The 16102-nt window shown below is 67.2% G+C and overlaps 3 protein-coding genes across 7 annotated transcripts; 1 reads left to right on the top strand and 2 right to left on the bottom strand.

Annotated features, from left to right (window-relative positions):
• Positions 1-12: 12 nt before the first annotated feature.
• Positions 13-4851, top strand: RNF207 (ring finger protein 207). Of its 4 annotated transcripts, none has more exons than XM_074924994.1 (18): positions 13-264; positions 638-828; positions 955-1087; positions 1163-1307; positions 1376-1457; positions 1528-1603; positions 1693-1818; positions 1947-1993; positions 2082-2181; positions 2255-2323; positions 2457-2525; positions 2658-2779; positions 3562-3751; positions 3830-4015; positions 4089-4140; positions 4219-4336; positions 4418-4498; positions 4568-4851. In XM_074924994.1, exons 2-18 carry the CDS (start codon positions 638-640, stop codon positions 4731-4733), a joined length of 1953 nt encoding a protein of 650 aa, XP_074781095.1. In that variant the 5' UTR covers positions 13-264; the 3' UTR covers positions 4734-4851. The 4 variants fall into 4 exon arrangements, with proteins under 4 accessions (XP_074781095.1, XP_074781097.1, XP_074781098.1 ...); XM_074924996.1 differs by having other exon boundaries at positions 82-264; positions 2109-2181; XM_074924997.1 differs by having other exon boundaries at positions 105-264; positions 2109-2181; positions 4586-4851.
• A 1089-nt stretch (positions 4852-5940) lies between these two features.
• On the bottom strand, positions 5941-9194 carry ICMT (isoprenylcysteine carboxyl methyltransferase). Its single transcript, XM_074925036.1, has 5 exons — positions 8956-9194; positions 8674-8762; positions 8433-8602; positions 8086-8303; positions 5941-7288 (listed from the first exon to the last, which is right to left on the bottom strand). The coding sequence occupies exons 1-5, from the start codon at positions 9181-9183 to the stop codon at positions 7106-7108; spliced, it is 888 nt and encodes a 295-aa protein (XP_074781137.1). The 5' UTR covers positions 9184-9194; the 3' UTR covers positions 5941-7105.
• A 190-nt stretch (positions 9195-9384) lies between these two features.
• ACOT7 (acyl-CoA thioesterase 7) lies at positions 9385-15409 on the bottom strand. 2 transcript variants are annotated; one of them, XM_074924640.1, is made up of 10 exons: positions 15300-15409; positions 14528-14645; positions 14088-14244; positions 13486-13577; positions 13236-13350; positions 12589-12603; positions 11878-11964; positions 11023-11139; positions 10619-10803; positions 9385-10024 (listed from the first exon to the last, which is right to left on the bottom strand). In XM_074924640.1, exons 1-10 carry the CDS (start codon positions 15350-15352, stop codon positions 9920-9922), a joined length of 1044 nt encoding a protein of 347 aa, XP_074780741.1. In that variant the 5' UTR covers positions 15353-15409; the 3' UTR covers positions 9385-9919. The 2 variants fall into 2 exon arrangements, with proteins under 2 accessions (XP_074780741.1, XP_074780742.1); XM_074924641.1 differs by lacking the exon at positions 12589-12603.
• Between the last annotated feature and the right edge of the window lie 693 nt (positions 15410-16102).

The following is a 16102-nucleotide window of genomic DNA, read 5'->3' as shown; positions in this document are numbered from 1 at the left end:
CCCGCACCCCAGGGCCATCACCAGGCCCCACGGCGCCGGTGTCCCCGCAGGCTGGGCGCCCCCCGGGGCCACGCGGTCCCGTGTCCCTGCCCCAGGGTGCCGGGGGGGTGCCGGGGGGCTATTTTTGGGCCGTGGCGCGGCAGCCGCCCGGCAGTGCCAGGAGGCCCCACGTCACGGGGGCGGCCGGGCCTCGGCGTCGCTCTCATTCCAGCCGGCGCCCGGGGAGCAGCGGCACGGCCGGTGCCCCGGCTCAGACGGGGAGAGGTAAAGCCTTCGCCCGGCCGCGGCGCCCCCGGGGACGGGGGCTCGCAGCGTGTGGGGCGCTGGCTGCCTTCGCCGCCGTGGCAGGGGCCATCCCCGGGCAGCGGGGCACCCAGTCCCGGGGGATCCCCCACCCCATCGGGGGGACGCCCCTTTGTCAGGGACACCCCATCCCAGGGGATGCTCCTGCTCCGGGGGCGCCCACCCTGGGGTCACCCCGCCGCGGGGCTCCAGCCCCCGGTGCCAGGCCTCGTGCCGCGCGGCTCATGCCCTAAAAATAGGCGGCAGCTCGCGGGCCGCGGGGGGGCAGGATTGGGCCCTCCCTGGGCGCAGGGGGTGAAGCGGGGCGCGGGGGGGGCTTCTCTCTGCCCCGCAGATGGCCGGCGGCATTTTCTCCCTGCTGGGGAGCTGCTCGGAGCTGGAGAAGGCCAACTGTCACCCGCTGGTCTGCCTGCTCTGCCACGAGCCCTACCAGCACCCCTGCCTGCTCGACTGCTACCACAACTTCTGCGCCAGCTGCCTGCGGGGCCGCGCCAGCGACGGCCGCCTGTGCTGCCCGCTCTGCGGGTGAGGGACGGGCCCGGACCGGGGGGTGACACCGGGACCGGGGGCCGCAACCACGCGGCCGGCAGCCTGGCACGGCACCGCTCCCAGAGCTGCCTGGGACGGGTGTCCCCATCCTTATCCCCGCAGGCACCCCTCGGTGGTGAGGGGGGGCACAGGGCTGCCCCCCGTGGACCGGCTCCTGCAGTTCTTGGTGGACAGCTCAGCCGACAGCGAGGAGGACGCGCAGTGCGCCAACTGCGACCGGCGCTGCGCCAAGGGGGTGAGGGCAGCGGGGACACCCCCCCAGCACCACCGCCGGGGGTGTCTGCCGCCAGCCACCCCTCTCCCCGCACAGGAGCTGGACACCATGTACTTCTGCAACACCTGCGGGCAGCCCCTCTGCGCCCCGTGCCGCGAGGAGACCCACCGCGCCAAGATGTTCGCCCGCCACGAGATCGTCTCGCTCTCCAAGCGCACCAAAGACGTCCACAAGAAGTGCCGTGAGTACCGCGCCGTGCCGCGCCGCCCCGTGCCTCGCCAGGCTGCCCGACGGCCCTCTCCCTTGCAGCCCTGCACGAGGAGCCCTACATCATGTTCTCCACCGAGAAGAAGTCCATGCTCTGCATCAACTGCTTCAGGGACATGCAGGGGTGAGCAGCCCCGGCCCCGCGCCCGCCCCGCGCCCCGTCCTGGCCGGTGCCCTGATGCCCATGCCCGCAGGGAGAGCCGGGCGCACTGCATCGACATCGAGACGGCGTACATGCAGGGCTGCCAGCGCCTGGACCAGGCGGTGATGGTGGGCAGGGTCGGCGGGTCCGGGGGAGGGGGGACACGGGGGCGCGGGGCTGCCCACAGCGCCGCAGCCGCCCCGCCGCCCCCGGGCAGGCCGTGAAGGAGCTGCAGACCTCCACGCGCGAGGCCATCGTCCTCCTCAAAGCCATGATCGAGGAGGTGCACAACAGTGCCAGCGAGGAGGAGGCGGCCATCAACTCCCTCTTCGGCCGCATGCAGGTGCGGGGCAACTGCCCGCTCGTTGTGGCCTGTGCCCACGGGTGCCCAATGCGGGGGTACGGCCAAGCCGGGGCAGCGGGAGGGGACCGGGGTGGCCACGAGACACGGGGTGGCCCGGCTCTTTGCAGGAGCAGCTCTCTGAGAGGAAGAAGACGCTCCTGAAAGCTGTGCAGAGGTGAGAGGCTGCAGGCTGAGGGGTTTCCTCCCCTCCCGGGTATTTTGGGGTGCCCCGGGGCGGAACGGCTCCCCGGTGCCCCACAAAGGCCGTGCCGTGCCCCGCTCTGCTGCAGCCAGCACGAAGAGAAGGAGAAGGCGTTCAAGGAGCAGCTCGCCCACCTCGCCTCCCTGCTGCCCACCCTGCAGGTAGGACCCCGCGCAGGGGCTGGGCTGCCACGGCCCCGAGGGGCACCAGTGGTGACACCCCCCCCGCACGCAGGTCCACCTGGTGACCTGCTCGGCCTTCCTGAGCTCCGCCAACAAAGCCGAGTTCCTGGACCTGGGCTACGTGAGTGGTGCCGGCGTGGCGGGAGCGTCCCCCCGCAGTGCCATAGGGCGGCCAGACTGTCCCCCCCACCGCGGTGCCGGGCTCCCTGCAGGGTCCAGGTCACCCCTCACGGCACCTCGCCGCTGCCTTTCAGCAACTGATGGAGAGGCTGCAGAGGATCGTCAAGCTGCCGCACCGCCTGCGGCCGGCCCAGACCAGCAAGGTAGAGCCGTGCCACCCGCCTGGGCCGAGCCCCTGCCCGCAGCGCCCTGCGGCAGCCGGGGCTGCCGCAGGGCGCTGCGGGCAGGGGCTCGGCCCCGGCCCCAGCCGCGCTCACCCTCGTCTCACCCCCCAGATCAACAGCGAGTACCGGGCAGAGTTTGCCCGCTGCCTGGAGCCGCTGCTGATGCTCAGCCCCCGCCGCTCCGTGGTGGGCAGCGCCGGCGGGATCGGTCCTGGCATCGCCGGCACGAACATGTGAGGTGCTGGGCTGGGGGCCGGGGCGCGTCCCACCGCGCCAAGCTTCCGCCCGCCGCTGCCCTTGAGTCCGTCCGTCACCTCTGTGGCGGCGCGGAGCATGGTCGCGCTGACAAGCGACAGGCGCGGGGGCTTCAAGTGACATTTCTGGGAAGCTGGGCTGGCAGCGGGGTGCTCGGGTGAGCTGCACCCCCCCAGCCCCAGCCCGGCCCCCAGGGCCGCATCCTGCTCACCCGCACGCCCGCGGCGCCGCAGCCTCTTTGCTGCCACTATTTTTATCAGAATTTCAGGGAAGTTCCCGGCCGTTCCTCGCCCGGGATATATTTAGGCCCGTTGATGTCACGGCAGCACCGGCCCTGCCAGGCGCTGCCGGCTGGAGAGGACAAACAAGCGCTGCCGCCCCATGGGGACCGCTCCTCGCCCCTGGCCGGGCTCGGCGCCGCGGGACGGCTGAGCTCCCGGGGGCTGCGGGCACGGGCACTGCACGGTAGGACGGACGGCGGCGGGGAGGCTGCGGGATGGGGGGAGACACAGGGGCAGCCCAGAAGAGATACCGGCAGCGAGGGAGTGAGCCGCATCCTGAAACCGGAGCGTGCCGAGCTCGGCTCCTGCCTTCTCCCTGCCGATTCCGTGGGAGAACAGCCCTCGGAAAAACGGTTTTTGGGGCAGCGTAAGGCGCCTCCAATGCGCTCGGGCGAGGGAGGGGACGTGTGGGGCTGGCACGGCCCCAGCACCTCGCCCCCGCTCGCCTGCAGCATGCTGCTGTCGCCCTCTCCACGCAGGCTCCCCGTCGGCCAATGCTCCAAGACCCTCATGGTGCCCAGCTGCCCCCCCGCCGGCGATAAAACGTCCACCAGCCCCCTTGTGCGGAAGCCGACGATGCACCGGTACATCAGCACCAAGGTGCTGCTGGCCGAGGGGCGCGAGACCCCCTTCGCCGAGCACTGCCGCAACTACGAGAGCACCTACCGGGTAGGGAGCGCGGGGCGGTGGGCCGGGCTGGGCCGGGGCCGCGCACGGGCCGGGGCCGCTCACGGGCCGGGGCCGCAGGCGCTGCAGCTGGAGATCCAGGGCCTGAAGGACCAGGTGCAGGAGCTGCACCGCGACCTCACCAAGCACCACTCGCTCATCAAGACGGAGATCATGAGCGAGATCCTGCAGAAGTCCCTGCAGATGGACGTGCAGATCGCCGCTCACTACTCCGCCGTGGAGATGATGCGCAGCGTCTTCGAGGAGGTGGGGCCCGGCGGAGCGGGGTCCCTCCGTGCCGGGCCGCAGCGTGCTGCCCGGCTGCCTCTCGCCCTTCCAGGTCTGGGAGGAGACGTACCAGCGGGTGGCAAACGAGCAGGAGATCTACGAAGGTACCGGGGACCCCCGAACCCCCCGTGCCCGCTCGGGGGGGGACAGCTGTGGCCACAGCCCACTCCTCTCACCCCCAGCCCAGCTCCACGACCTGCTGCAGCTGCGGCAGGAGAACAGCTGCCTGACCACCATCACCAAGCAGATCGCGCCCTACGTCCGCTCCATCGCCAAGGTGAAGGAGCGGCTGGAGCCCAGGTGAGGGACTCGTCGGGGGGTGGGTTTGGAGCCAGGGAGGGGGGACACGCGCAGCCATGGCTCACACCCGTCCCGCCGCAGGCTGCAGGAGCCCCGGGAGCCCAAGGAGGAACAGGCACAGATGCTGCTCAAGGTCTGCGACGACAGCGAAGCGGCACCGAGGTAGGCGACGGTGAGCGCCTGGTTGCCAAATTCCCCCTGTGCCCTTCCCCGGCCACTGACCCTGCCAAGGCGCCTTCCCCTCTCCAGGGACACCTCGCCAGGCAGCAGCGAGGGGGCTCCGGCCAGCCCCGGGGAGGGCTGCACCCCCAGAGACCCCCCACCAAAAAGCAAAGAGTGCCGCAGGGGCCAGCCAAGCGGGGCCGAGAGCGCGGCCCAGCTGGAGCTGGCACCGTAGAGCCGCTCGGCGTCTGCAGCGCATCAAAACCCTGCCTTGGGGCGACCCCGTTCCTCTGGAAAAATAATTGTACTCTCCCTCTGGTGTGTTAGAAGTGAAATAAAAGGGCACAAGCGTGCGTGTCTGCTTGGTTCTCTGGACAGAACGGGCCTGCCAGCTCAGGGCACCTTAAAACCGCAGTTTGTAAATGCGGGGAAAAACAAAAAAAAATTTTAAAAAAACCTAATGTAGGGTCGAGCCAGGAGCTCACCACAGGGTCTTGGAGCCTCCTGCAAACTGCCAAGAGGCAGCAGAGTGAAAAGGCAGGCGGGTGCTGGCAAGAGCCGCGCTGCTCCCTGCGGGTTGGATTTAAAAACTTACCGAGGGCTGCGGCGCAGGCGGGCGGGGCTCGGCGCTGCCCCCGCTTTGCACAAAGGATTCAGCCGCCTTCCCCAGGCCTGGTGAGCTCCGGTCTCCTCAGCGAGCTGCCAGTCACAGGATTTGGGAAAATTAAGAGAGACTGTTGGTCTCAGAAGCCCCAGGAGGGCTCTGAAGGTTTTGCTCGAGGTGCAGGTCATCCCTTTCGTTGGTGCCAGCGCGTCCCGACCGGGCTCGGAGCGAGCGCGCTCTCACAAATCGGCATCGAGGGGCGTTTACTGCGAGGAACAACTTGAGAATAAAGTTTCGTTTCTGTCGTCAGCTCACGTCAAACCCAGCGACAGTCACTTTGTTCGTTTCAAAGTACGTTTGTGCGAGTTCTCAGCAGAAATGTTAACGCCTACAAAAACCCGAGTTAAAAATCAACTCGCCCGAGGCACGTTGGCTGCAATGACGGAGGCGCGGAAAGGCCCAGGCTGGGCCCACGAGTGGCTGCACAGAGAAACCAGCCCGGCCCGGCAGGTGGATTTTCCCGCTTGCTCTTTTCTCCCAAGTTCAAGCCACGCTCGGTGAAGGACACATCACCGTTGAGGCGATGCCCCGAGCAGAACGCACCCTGCAACGCGAAGGAAACACGGCGGAGGGGGGACTCTGCATCGGTCAAGCGAGGGGACAAAGAATTTGCCCCGTCCCTGTGGCCCCTCGAGTCACTGAGTCGCGGTCGCGCTGCAGCGCAACGCTGGAGCGTTCTGAAAACCCACTGGGAATTGTAAGAGTAAAGATTCCCCTTCCAATGATGTCACCGGCACCTCAAGATGTCTCCAAATAACCACCAGACAGAAGTCGGCAATGATTTTTCTTGGGTTTTTTTATAAAAAAAAAAAAAAAAAAGCAATTTCCATCAGTGCCCCCTTTCCTGAGCCACACCACAGCACCTTCCCCGAGCAACACCGCAAGGCCAAAGCGTGAACTGACAAGCAAACCATTTCCATTCCAGCTAGGAAGAATAATGTAAAACTCAAGAAAACTGAACCTCTTTGGTATATAATGACAGAATAAGTTATACCACAAAGCTCGAGTAGGAACCATTTCTAAAATGGTAACGTTTAAAATAGCGTTAGCTAGCCAAACCTTCCCGCGTGGGGAGTTTCCCTAGAAGCGTGTCCCAGCTGCGCCGACGTCCCAGCCCTCGCCCCAGAGCGCCGGCAAGGATGGCGGGCGCCAAAGCCCGCGGCAAGGCCGGCAGCTGCGGTTCTTCCCCGCCCAAACCCCGGGGCCCCGGCGGGACGGGGAGCGGCGCCGTTTGGAAGCGGGAAGAGGCAACGGAGGCGGCGGGGGGGAGGCTCGGGAAGGCCGGAACGGCGGCTCCCGAACTGGCGGCAGCAGCCGGGGGAGGAGGGAGCGGACTCGCTCTCCTGCTGCGCTTCGGAGGCGCCCGCGACCCAGCGCCACGAGGCCAGCAAAGAATCCTCCCCGCGAGCCCGGGGAGAGGGGGTCCCTGCGCCCCAAGAGCGGGGAGCTGCAGGCCTGCTCCCGCCAGCCGCCCCAGCGCCAGCTGGCAGGATCGGGCCTAAAGAGATTAAAGCCGCGCTGCCTGGCTCGCAAGGTCAAAAAAGCTTTAAAATCTAATTACGCCACAGGAACAATCTGCTGACCGGCGCCTTTCCTGCACGGGGGCGGGAGGGCAGAGCCGTGCTCCGGAGGAATCGCTCCGGAGGCGCTTCGGTACAATTCAGCTGCTGCGGGCAGGAGGGGTCGATTCTCTTTAGGGTCGCTACAGGCTAAGTTATCTGGAAGATCCCCGAATGTGCAAACAGAGAACTTATCTCGAGGAGGACGAACGAGCTTCTGATCTGCTAGTGACCCGGCGGGCTGCCCAGCTCCGCAGCCCTGCGCCCAGCTCCCCCCGGGCAGCCGGGAAATACCAACGGGCTCCTCCCGGCACCGCACGCCGTCCCTCGCCCCGCGGCGCCTGGAGCCGGGCGTTCGCTCAGCCAGTCCGGATTTCACCCGCGTTACAGTTCCACTTTGACTCCTTTAATAAAAGGGAGACCCGATGGCACCTTCCTTTTGTACTCCAGGTACTCTTCCCCGAAGAAGTGAATGAGCGTGATCTCCTCCTCCTCGACCCGCTCCCTGAAGAAGCGCCAGGACACCAGGGCGTAGCCCACCATGCAGATGGGGTTGCAGAGCAACACCTGCGGACAGACGGCGGCGCTCAGCGGCCCCTCGCCTCCCAGAGAAACCCCGCCTGCCCCCCACCCCGCATCCTCATCACCCTTCATTAAGTTTGAGGTCTAAACCCTCTCCAAAGTCAAAACCCCAGCACCTTTTGGGGGATTTCATTCTGGGGAGAAATCAGTGCTTAGGAAGAAAGCGGTCTGTGGGCAGCTGCCAGCTCCTGCCACCCCGGCTAAGAGCCCATGTGTGGCCACGCTGCTCCACGTGTGAGTCTTTATTCTCTCTCCAGAGAAATAAAACCAAATGCCAACCACCTGCCAACCACAAGAAGAGCAAGACTAAGGCAGCGCTGAGTTACAGCTCGACCGCATCTGGCCAGGGCTCTGGGGGCTCTTAAGAGTTTTCTGTCCCACCCCACACAGGGTGAGTATCTGGCAGGAGCAAGGCTGAGGCCAAGCGCTTGCAGAAGGTGTTTTGGCCGCAGGGCACAAGGAAACTCTGGACACCAGCTCCAGGCTGGCAGCCAATTGCACCCCGAGCCTCCGAGGGCGTCTGGCTCAACCCCCAGCCCCACTGCCCCTGCTTATTCCACACGGAAAATTAAGGCGATGGGGTCTCCCCAAAGATCATGCAGGGCAGAGCGCTCGGGTTTCCTGACCCCCCGTGTGCAGGTGGGAGGCAGGAGGCATCAAAATCTGCCCCCGGGCCAGCCCTGGCGCTGACCCCAGCGGTTTGCATCCCGTTACGGTGCGCAGCGTTAAGGAGAAAGCCCCAGGTTACAGATGAAAGTATCTGAGGGCGTTGCGAACGGTACCTGTGTTCCAATACTCCAGTAAAACCACCCCACGTAGGACGGGTGCCGGAACCACCCGTACACCCCGCTCGTCACCAGGGTGTGAGTGTCCGATTTCTCGTTCTGAACGATGTGGTTGAAGTTGGAGCCGGCTGTGAGCATGGCGGCCTTCCTCAGGCAGTCCCCAAAGACCACCATGAGCAGCCCCACCGTGCTCAGCCAGGTGATCTGCTTCAGCTCTGCAAGAGGACAAGGCCGGGTCACAGCGGGTGTGCAGGGGCCGGCTACGCCCCTGGGGCGGCCAGCGCTTGGCTACCAGCCGGGCAGCGCCCGGGGACGCAGGTGGGAGGGGGGGCGGCGCGGCCGACCTGGGACGAGGAGCTTCTCCAGCGTGAACTCCACCCAGGAGGAGAGGGCGGCCAGGTTGTACTCGAAGCTGTGGTTGAGCAGGAAGGAGTCCAGCGAGAGGCTGCGCGGGTTGTTGATGGCCGTCACCAGGTACTCGGAGTAGTGGAAGAGGGAGAGCGAGCACATGTACCTGCGGGGGGAGGGAACGCTTGGCAGGGCCGTGCCCCCCGGCACCCCCGCACCCCCCGGCCCTTCCCTTACCAGCCGAAGTGGCGCCAGGCGGAGCGGCCGGCGCTGAGCAGCAGCCCGCAGCCGAAGGCGAAGCCCAGGAAGCAGGCGCGGACGGCGATCTGCGGGCAGAGAGGGAGGGAGGGCGGGAGGGAGGGAGCCACTGCCGCCGCCGCCCCCCCCGCGGCCGGGCCCGCCGCGGCCTGCCCCTCGCGCGGCCCCTCCCGACCGCCGCCCCCCCCCCGTGGCCCAGCCCCCCCCGAGGGCTCCTTCCGCCCCTCCGCTGCCCCGGGGCCCGCTCCCGCCGCCCCGCACCTTGTAGAGCGGCCGCGGGTAGAGCAGCAGCAGCGCGGCGTTCACGCCCGCCACGTGCAGGGCGAGCGCCAGGCGGCCGCGCAGGCCGGGGGCGGCCAGTGTGGCGGGCGAGGAGCCCAGCGCCACCGGCAGCGCCGCCACCGAGGCGCCCAGCAGGAAGGCGGCCAGGCTGGCGCGGGCCTCCCGGCCCAGCCGCCGCCGACCCTCCGCCGCCGCCGCCGCCATCATGGCGGCGCCCGCCCCGCCCGCGTCGCCCGGGAAACGGCCGCGCGCTCTCGCGAGAGCCCCGCCCCGCGCAGGCGCAGGGGGGCGCGCGCCGGGCGGGAGTAGACGTCCCGCCCCGGGGGGGGGGCAGCGGGTGCCCGGGACGAAGCTCCTGCAGCGGGGCTGCTGCCGCCGGACAGGAATCGAAGTGACAGCCGCTGCGTGTCAGTCAACAACAACAGGCTTTATTTATGCCACGGGGTTCCTTAAACAACTCGGGTGCGCACAGAGAAACTACCTAGAGATGTCGACGACACGGTCCGAGACGTTGGGTACGACGCCGGGCGCCTTCCTCCTGGCCAGCGTCGTACGTAAGCTTTGGTGTGCGGTTTTAGGACATAACCGGCAAGTTTGAACACGGCATCACAAAAAAACTCACGGCCTCGCGCTGTCCCTCGTGCCGCCACGCGCCTCCGCCCCGCTCCGGCCCGGGCGGGAGCTTCGCTTACGGGATTAAAACTGTGAAAATGGGGCTCTGGAAGCAAATGGCGAGCGCCCGGGAGGGCTCCCCGGGGGCTTTCGGGGTGCTTAAGCCACCTAAAGCACGAGGTCTAACGGCGCTAAACCGATCAGCAGCGAAGCAGCCGCGGCAGCTCCGGCAGCAGGCTGGGGCGGGCGAAGGCGCGAGGCCCGGGGCGGACCGGACACGACACGAACGGGGACCGGGACGTTTGGCGGGCGAAGGCGGCGCGGGACGGGGTCACTGCCGGGCAGCCTGCTGCATCTGCGCCTGCCGCTTGGCTTTCGTCTGGAGGTACCTGCCCTTCCCTTCCTCGAAGCGCCGCTTCTCATCCTCCGTCTCCGTCTGACGGCAACAGAAAGAAAGCGAAGGCACCGGCGTTAGCAGCGCCCGCGGGAGGAAAACGCGCTTCCCCTCACGGGAAATGTGAAGGAATGCCAGTGCTGTCAAATACGTGTATGACAGCCCATGTACTCCTGCACGGAGCAGGAGGAGACCTGAGTGGGATAAAAGATGAACCAAGAAACAGCCCCCGGTCAGCAGCGCCGTGTCAGCAAAGCCCTGCCGGGATCAGGAGAGCTAAAAATAGGCAGGAGGGTTGGGGCAGGGACACCGCGGGGACGGGGGACAGGGGGGACTCCGTCACCACTCAGGGTTCCCTCCCGCATGTCTCTAGCGCAGGCAGGGGGGGGAAGCTGCAGAGCCTGTCCTCAACCTCGAGAAAGGAAAACCCACCCAATCCCCACATCAGCAGCACTCAGGAGAAATTAATAAAAACCCATCCCCGAAGCCTGCTCTGGAAAGGCTCGTTCATGCGCATATTTTTTTGCCGGATAATTGAAAGGAAACGGATTTGTTGGAGATAAAAGGCAGCTGGGAGGAGCAGGAGAGGGGCTGGCCCGGCCGTCTCGCAGCCTGGTGAGGAGAGCGAGCTCTTACCAGCAGCTGCGGGACAGGCAGGGGCTTCCCCTCCTTGCTCAGGGAGACGTAGGTGAAGAAGGCGCTGACGGCACGGTACCGCTCCCGCGGCTCGTCCACGAAGGGGTCAGCATCCACAAAGACTTCGATTTCCATGGATTTATTGCTCGTGAAGGTCATGCGCCCCGAAATGGTGATGACGCTGCCTGCAGAGCGGGGAGGGGACAGTTAAGCAGGAGGCCCCTGCTTCTGCTCAGAGGAAAGGAGCAAGGGAAATGCTTCAGCCACGTCTTAAGCAGAGCTTCTCAGCACAGGACAAGTCTAACGGGGAATAAATTTCTCTGCCAGCATGTCCTGAGCTGACCCAAGGGAGCCGGAACGTGGCACCACGGGAGAGTGAAGTGTCCACCACCCCCCCCCGGTACCTTTTTTGATCTTCTCGTGGAAGTTGATGGCGTCCACCGAGGCGGTGACAATGTTGGTCTTGCAGTGGCGGGCGGCCACAATCCCGGCGACCTCATCCATGAGCTTCATGGTGACACCTGGAGAGGGGGGAGGCAGAGGGTCCCCTCTGAGGGAAGCCAGTGGGATTTGGGGAAAAGCCACACATGGATGGGTAAAGCCTTTGCACGACCAAAGCTACACCAAGGAGTCGGACCAGAGACTGGATCCCAGCTGCAGGAAACCCCCGGTACCAGCACCAAGACTCCTGTCACGAGTACCACCAGGCCCACATCCTTACAGACCTGGGCTTAAGATTTAGGCTAGCTCTGACTCTCCTGAATTTCTTTGAGCAAAACAGCCTTGAAGGGCAAGATCAGTCCCACAAACCTCCTGCTTGGAAAGAGCTCTGAGCCACGTTGTTTTGGGTTTTTTAAGGATGCAATCAGATGAAATCGGCATCCGGTGTTGTGCCAGCCCTTGGCGAACACGCCTCTCCCCGGGCTCACACCACACACCTCCACCCTGCCCTGCCAGCCAAGAGGCAAGAGCAAACCGCAGCCTAGGGTGTTTATAATCCGAGATTTGCAGTTTAAGAGATTATGACAAAATTGTGGGATTTACAGTTCGAGTATGTCAGTCCTCAGAGCCTTTTTAAGCACAAAGACGAAGCTTTTGTCTCAGCTGAAGCACCCGAGAACCTTACAGTGGAGACGGGCCTGTGCGCCCTCAGCAGCAGAGCCCACCTCCCGAAAACACCGGGACGCGCGAGTCGCTCTCCAGCCACGCTTTTGCTCCGGGGAACCGCGCAGCCGCTGCGGGGGGCAGCGCTCACCCACCTCCGTGCACGAAGCCCAGCAGCGTGCAGTCCGACGGTCCCACCAGGTGGATCAGGCTGGACTGGCTGTAGCCAACGGTGTGCGGCTCTGGATGGGGAAAGGGAGCGAAGCGGAGGTCAGAGCTGCTCGGCCAGCACCCGTTCACCTCCGTACGCCCCATCTGAAGGGACAAATCTTGGGGCTGGCTTGTGCGAAGCTGAAGTATGTCCAAACCAGCGTTTAAACCGGCCCCGAGAAGTCCTGAGGACAGAGGCTGTTCACCACCTGACGGGCTGCCACCTCCCTCGAATGCCAACCCATCAATATAATTCCAGCTCAGCTCATTTATTCTTTTAAAGGTTTCAAAGAGCCCGAAAGCAAACAGGAGGGAAGCGGATGGACACGTGGCTGTACACTTTCCCTCCTCCGGCCGCCAGCCTCAGCCAGTCTCCCCAAACCTGCTGCTTAGCGGCGTCTCCAGAGCCAGGCTCTGCCCTGGGCGTGAAGACCTCGGCCCCCAGCCCTGGCACACGCCAGTGACATCTGACTCGCCACTAAATCCAGGCGACAGAAGTCACACCCTCCGACTGCCAGCAGAGGAAAACTGCTCTCGGGGGTGGTTGGGCTTTCCCGTCTGACAAGAGATGCTAAAGGCACTTAGTGCAGGAAAAACCAGCTGAGCCCCCAACTGACGGGGAAGGCACCCACATGGCAGCGCCCGCGGAGCCTTACCTTTCGTCTGCCTGTCTGTGAGCATGGAGAACAGAGGGGAAAAAAAGCAGTTGAGCAACTTTGATCCCACATCACCCCCCCCGACGATTCCCATGAGCCATCTCTCTGCCTTTGTCCGGGGACCACAGCCGGCCCTGGAGGCCAACGGCCGCTCGCCCCTTCGGCTCGCCGTCAGCGCTGCCACCGTGTTTCCAGAAGCTTTTGGTAGGAAAGGGATCCCCAGGGAGAACGAGACCCCCAGCTCCTCCCCATAGCTCAGCCCCCCTGCAGACTCCAGCCGATGACTTCCAGAGAGGGGCTGCAGCTGCAGAGTGTGCAAAGCCCTTGCCCCAACGCTTGCGTTTACCCTGCGCTGAGCAAAATTGCCTCCCGCTGCCCCGGAGCACATGAGGGGTGCAAGGGGGGGTGCAGGAGCCGTGTTTCGGGAGAGGGCATCCTACCCACCAGTCCCGGGGGGATCACAAGCGCCCGCCCAGCTCCCCCTCCTCTCGCACACCACGGCTCCAAAACCCCATCCCCGACGCAGCGTTTCGGAGCACGCGCTCGCAGCCGGGGGTGCCCGGGGGTGGCTGGAGTTGCCTCGGGGACCAGTTCAGCCTCCCAGTGCCCCCGGGACGTGCCCGCAGGCCACGCGCCGCCCACGTTACCTGGGTTGATGATGGGGAAGATCACGTCACCGTTTCTCTGCTTAGTTTCCAGCCGATCCAGCTTTTGCTCCTCGTAACGCTTCTTCCCCTCGTCCTCCTGCTCCTTTCTCGCATACTGGAAGGAAAGGCCAGTAAGAACAGGGTCGGCAAAGCCACCGGCACAGCCGGGGGTGCGGACGGGGCTGGGGCAGCGCCATTCCCCTGGGAAGGGGGAGCTCTGCTGTCCGAGGAGCAAAGCGAGCCGTCCTACCTGGATGGGGGGAACCTCAACGACCTTGTTGACGTTCTTCAGGGACAGCGGCACGTACCACAGCGTCGCCTTGTTTGTCACCTTCTTTGCCCCTGGAGGGGAGGCGGGCAGGGGGTGACCACGCCGACGCCAGCGGCGCTTCGCCCTCCACTGGCGCCGCCGCGGTCCGGGACTGGGCGCACACGGGCCCGGTGGCAGCCCCTGCCCTGCCGGCTCCTGCCAGGCTCTGGCGCCCAGCGGATGTGACAGTGCACTTTTGGGAAGGCATCCCGGCAAGCGGAGCCCGTTGCCACGGCAACAGCAGGAAAAGGGCCTTTTTCAGGCCAAAGGCAGCCACGGGCAGCAAATTAAGCAGGAGGAGCTAAAGGTGGATTTTTCTGTTCTTGGTGAAAAATGATCAAAAGCAGCCATGATCCACAGGGACCCCACCTGGCCCCCCCCTTCCTGCACCGCCCCTCCCTGCCCCCCCTCAGCACTCCCGATAAAAGGGCAAGACCTTCCCTCTGCCCGATGCTGCCGGCCACAGCGGGCGGAGGATGGGGTCACCGCCGCGAGCTCTGGGTTTATCCCGACTCCTGGAGTTGTGGGACGGAGCCACCCACCTGTTAAAATGTTTTCAGACATGACGTTGACCTGGACCTCCACCGAGTGCCGGGAGGTGTAGGTGATCTCGGCGCTGACGTTGGCCACCTCGCCGATGCACACCGGGGAGAGGAAGTCCGTCCGCTCCACCCGCGCCAGCGCGGCCACGCAGGGCTCCTGGGGACGATGGGACACGAGGGTAGCGCCACAGCCACGACACGCGGGACCGCAGCCAGCGGCTCCCCGGGGCCGGCCCACGCTGCGCATGGCCCTGGCTCTTCGACCTCCGCCTTATCAGCCAGCGGCTGTGCTTCCTTCCTTCCGTCATCAGGGGAACGGCCGGGGAGGCCCCCAGGGGTGCCCGGCAGTCCCGGGGACCCCCAGCAGAGCCCCGAGGCGCGGCGGGGGGGTCGGAGAGTCGCCGAGCCAAAGCCCAGCGGGCGCTCCAGCCCCAACTCACCCCGGCCTGGGAGTTGCAGTGGCGGGTGCTGATGATGGCTCCCGCCTCCTCGATCATCTTCAGGATGGTCCCTCCGTGGACGTTCCCCGCGATGTTGGCATCGTCCGGGCGCATGATCCTGCCGGGAAAAAAACCCGGGAGCTCGCACCCCCCCGCCGCGCCCGCAGCCCCGAGCAGCCGCCCCGCGGCCCCGCCATCGCCCCACCGGATGAGCTGCCGGGCCATCTCGCCAGGCTGAGGCCGGCAACGTCACCGCCGCTGCCCGCGTGTGGCTTCCTGCGAGCGGCAGCGGCGACCGCCCGAAGCTCCTGCCGGGCGTGGGAAGAGGCTTCGCTCCCTGCCGGGGCCGGGGCCGCGTCGTGCCACCCCGCTGCGGCAGACGGGGACCGCGCCGGGCGCCGCTCGGCCTGGCTTCCCGGCACCGGCGGCTTTTGCCGGAGCGGCCAATAATTGACCGGAGGAGGGAAGGCGCGGGGCGGTGGCCACGGGGCGAAGCTGTGGGCTGGCCCGGAGAGAGCCGCGCTGCGCGGCGGCCGTGCCAGGGAGCGGCAGCGGGCAAGGGCAGGAGAGCCGGGGCGCGCCCTGCCCGCTCGCCCCGGAGCAAGGGCGCCGCTCCGCCGTGCCCGGTGCAGGCAGCGCTGCCGGTGAGCGCAGGCAGCGGTGCAGGCAGCACGCCCGGTAACATCCCGGTTACCGGCCGCCGCGGCGCCCGCCCGCGCACCCCCCGCCCTCCCCTGGGCTCCCGGCAGCGGGCGGCGCGGCGGGGCCGTACCTGGACACCTGGATGGCGGCCGGCCCCGGGCCCGCGGCCCCCCGCTCCGACATGGCGGCCCCGGCGCCCCGCCCGCAACGGCGCTGCGGCAGCGCCACGCCTCGCCACGCCCCGCCACGCCCCGGGGGGACACGCCCCCCACCGTGGCGCTCCATTGGCGGGCGGCGCCTGGACACGCCCACCGCACCGCCCGAGGGGGCGGGGCCGCCGCTCTGCCGGGGCCGCCGCCAGGGGGCGCTGCGCGGGGCCGGGGGGGGCGGAGCTCCGGGGCGGGGGGCGGGGCTCCGGGGCGGCCCGGGGCGCCGCGTGTGCCCCCCCCCCCCCGGGCCGGGCCCCCCCCCCGGCTCCCCCGGCCCGGCTGCTGGCCCGGGGGCTCGTGGGGCCGCGGGCCGGCGCGGGCAGCTGCTCGCTCCCGCCGGAGCAGGCAGAAGCCCGGGCGGGGGTCGCGGCGGAGCCCCGCGCTCCTTCCCCGGTGCTGGCGGGTCCCTCCGGGCGGGAAAAGCGTCCCGGGAGTCCCGGGGGGCGGGCGGGCAGTGCCGGAACTCTCGCCTTGCGCAGCCCCGCGGGAGGCCGAGGGGGGGCGCGGGGCCGGGGGGGACGTGGTGCCCCGGTACCGGTACCGGTGCCGCCTGCACGCGCCGCCGGCGGGCGGGGCGGCCGCGCGCTGTCCGCGGTGCTGAGGCCGCGGCGTCGCCGCTGTCCGTGGTGCTGGCGGGGGGGGGGGGGGGGGTGTCCCCGCCTGCCCGCGCTGCCCACGGCTCCCGCCGTCGGTCCCCGCGGTGCTGCCCCCCCTCCGCTGCCCG

The sequence above is a fragment of the Athene noctua genome, chromosome 22, assembly GCF_965140245.1.
Source record: "Athene noctua chromosome 22, bAthNoc1.hap1.1, whole genome shotgun sequence".
Lineage (NCBI taxonomy): Eukaryota > Metazoa > Chordata > Aves > Strigiformes > Strigidae > Athene > Athene noctua.
The sequence above is the reverse complement of the archived record's forward strand: the minus strand, read 5'-3'. Positions and strand labels throughout refer to the sequence as shown.